Here is a 3,382-nt window from a genome sequence, read left to right on the forward strand (position 1 = left end):
AGCGAGCCAACGCACTCCAGCGAAGACGGCGCCGAAAACTTCCGTGCTCGGTCGGGTAGCGCGTCCTGCGACAGCTACATGTATGTATGGTATGAGGAAGCTACCCGAGGAGGTCTCGACTCAGCCTACGAGCTTTTTTTTGGCTGAACGATAATTTGAAAGGCATAAAAATCGCACAAGCCTGGTGCTCCTACAGGGTTTTGTTGGATGCGTCATAAAGCCATCTTTCGACCATTGGGAATAGCTAGTACGACGCGGGGAGGTCGGTAGCATTTCTTTAGACGTCAACGCCATTCAAGCCTCTCGATTCGCTGTAGTGCTTGAATGTTATTACCTTTTTGGTTCCCATTTCGCGCCCCACGAAATGAACGCTTGGTCCGATCAAATCGGACGCCTTCGAGCACCCGAAAACGAAGACGAGTGTATTATGGCCACCACAAATGAACGCCAGAATCTTCTACAACCCCATCACTTTGGCAAGCGCAAAACTCAAGGACGCGCCGGCCACGAGGCCAAAATTGACAAAAAAGCTCGCAAACATCCCAGCGCCGCTGCGCTCGGCGTCGTCGACGCAGTCGTTGACAAAAACGACGGTGAGCGCGCCGCCGTAGCCGTGCGTCCAGCTAAAGACCGCTACGACAACGTACGTGATGGCATCGTGTGTAAAAAGGACGTTGCGGGCCAAGCAGATAAAGACGGGGATGCAAACGCACCGACCGAGCACGAGGCTCCACACGTTGTGGCGCGTAAAACAGAGCTTGTAGCGCGCGCAGTACCGACCAAGCGCATCAAAGAGAGCGTCCCAGCCCATGAGGAGCAGCGGGAACCACCCAGACGTGTTCAAATTGGGGGCGTTGAAGCTCGCAATGTCCGTCAAGAGCCCCGGCCATACCAGCATCGTCGAGAGGTTGAGCACGACGACAAGAATGCCATTGAAACGAATCTTGCGCAGCAGCGTTGGCTGCAGCACCTTGTGTGTCTGCGGCGTCGCATGCACGGATGCGCTCCCGGGAAGGCGCAGCAGAAGTATATACGAAGCGACGCCGGCAGCCATCGTCGCGGCGCCCGTATAGAAATACACCATCGACGCGGGTACGGTCGCGTCGCTGGGGAAGGCGCCCTTGCTGACACAGCGGTACGCAGTCGTGATGAAGATCGAGAGGCCAATGCCCAGCTGGACATGTTCGATGCTGCCGCTCGGGTACATGGCGGCTAGGGCAAAGAGGGACGAGCCGGCGACCGCGGCGCCGATGGCCACAATGACGGAGCAGAGAAGCACCATGACTTCATGCTGCGTTTCCGTCGTGAGGACATAGTACGACGCTGGAAGCAGCAGAAGCACGAGCAGCTGGGCGCCAAAGCCGCCGATGATGCGCGACCGAAACGACTGGCGCGCGCCGATGGCGAGGAGACCAAAGATGACGACGACGTTGGCAATGTAGTAGGCGAACGAGATGCGAAAGTTGACGTTGAAAGTGGGAAAGAGGAGCCGCCAGTAGTCGACGGGCTGCACGAGCATGCAAAACGGCGTGTAGTAGCAGAGGCCCATGAGCAGAAAGAGCAGATTGGCGCGGCGGGTGTCGGCGGTGGACCACACTGTCGGACTGCACTCGACGGCGTCGCTGGGTGTCGACACGGATGCGTACGGCTCCATCGCAAGAACTTTGTCGTGGACTCGTTAGTCCGTATTATGAGCAAGTGCTTGGAACGATGCTCCAACGTGCGGCGATCGCACACGCGTGTGATTGGTCCATCTTGTGAGTTGGCGTGCGTTGATTGGTGCGTTCAAGAGAGGGTGACCTACGTGATTGGTATCGGTCGCCAAGGATACCAATCGGGACGACATTCACATGGGTGCCACCGATGGAGACGCAGAGAGACCGTGTGAGAGCCACTCGTTGGACGAAGCGACGACACTTCGAGGTGGTCACGACGTGGTGCGTGCCCCAGAGTGGGTGGTCTGGAAGCGGTTGGCAGCAATACTACTAGCACAGAGTCGTGTTAGCACTGGCGCCGTTTTGCAGTCGACCGAGTCGACAGGCGAGAACGTTACGATGGCGCGTTTCGGGATCTGGTCGGTCGGCCGCGTGGACCACCGAGTGGCGCATAGACAGGCTACGATCGCGTGCATATGCAGCAGTGGACGGGACGAGCAAAGATGCGTTGGACGCTGTCCGTCATCTTTGATTTTTACGCGTCAAAAGACAGGAAAAAGACCCATCGTTGACGGTGCACGAGGGGGGAACAACCGTCACCGTCCCACGGCTTGGTCCGTTGCGTGGACGCTGTACTTCGTGTCGAGCTACGGTCAACACTGTTTGTCCTTGATCCAGACCGAACTCCTTGGGGGTAGCAACCGTGTAGGTGTCCGCCATGCCACTGGTGGGGCGAGGCGGGTTGTTTGTTGACGGACGCTGCAATTCCTGAAATCGCATGAGCTTGAGTGCCTGCTCCTGGATCTTGTATCTTGTGTGTTCAAGAATTAGTGTCTTCTAAATCACTCGGCACTGCGCGAAGAAAATCTTCCACTGCGTGTTAACCCCTCAACGCCCAACTTACTGTTAACAGACCGTTCCTGACTGCCAACGCCACCGACCACAAGAACGTGGACAACATTGCACTCTTTTGTCGATCATTTTGACGGCGAGACGACTGTAGTTCTCGGTCGTCACAAGCGCTTCATCCATCAAAATCTTATTCGGTGTGCCCACCAAAGCTCGTTTGCCGCGACTGTCTGTCCTGCATAGTTCCTTTCACGTACTAGTAGCATATTCCGTTATTGTAACGCATCTTGGAGACCCTGGACCTCGAGAAATAGCAAACCAACAAACGTGCGAACGACGGCCTACCAAAGCACCAAAGCCCATCAAGTTGCGGGACAGGCTGGCCAATGTCAACAAAAACTTCTTCGTTTCCAGTCCAGCTATGTAAGCTGAACAAGAAACAATATTGGTTGTGAAAACTTGAAGCGGTTCACTTTAATGACTGTACTAGTCCCTAAAAGCTTACGGCCACGTTTGCTCGCCCTTGGCGACCCGCGCGCTGATCTCGAGACTGATGACGCTGCCGGCCTTGGGGTACAGCGCCGTCATGGCCGCAATGAGGTCCGTGCTGTTCTTGGCCGCAGCCGTCGCAGCGTCAAAGTCGCGAATGTACTTGGCCGTGAACGCGGGCGAGTCAATGTCGGCGACATCGCCGACGATCGCGTGGCCCGGCACGATGACGCTGGCCTTGAGCGCCTGGATCTCGGCCAACGCGTCGAGCCACTCGGTGTGCGACTCGGGCGTCTGCGTGTCGGCCATGAACGCGTGGATGTTGTTTTTCGAGCAAGACACCGCCGACGACGGCCTTGAGGTCTTCGATCCAGACGTAGCTGCGGGCC

At 56.7% G+C, this 3,382-nt stretch overlaps 2 protein-coding genes across 2 annotated transcripts; both read right to left on the reverse strand.

Moving 5' to 3' along the window:
• Nucleotides 1–461: 461 nt before the first annotated feature.
• On the reverse strand, nucleotides 462–1,654 carry SPRG_17773 (hypothetical protein; the record flags this gene model as incomplete). The annotated part of the gene is made up of 1 exon (XM_012357168.1): nucleotides 462–1,654. A coding segment is annotated over one exon (1,193 nt), but the record flags the coding sequence as incomplete, so codon positions are not given.
• Nucleotides 1,655–2,951: 1,297 nt separating this feature from the next.
• On the reverse strand, nucleotides 2,952–3,382 carry SPRG_17776 (hypothetical protein). The gene has a single exon (XM_012357169.1). The coding sequence runs from the start codon at nucleotides 3,300–3,302 to the stop codon at nucleotides 3,006–3,008; it is 297 nt and encodes a 98-aa protein (XP_012212559.1). The 5' UTR covers nucleotides 3,303–3,382; the 3' UTR covers nucleotides 2,952–3,005.

This window comes from Saprolegnia parasitica, assembly GCF_000151545.1.
Source record: "Saprolegnia parasitica CBS 223.65 unplaced genomic scaffold supercont2.768, whole genome shotgun sequence".
In the NCBI taxonomy this organism is placed as follows: domain Eukaryota; phylum Oomycota; class Saprolegniomycetes; order Saprolegniales; family Saprolegniaceae; genus Saprolegnia; species Saprolegnia parasitica.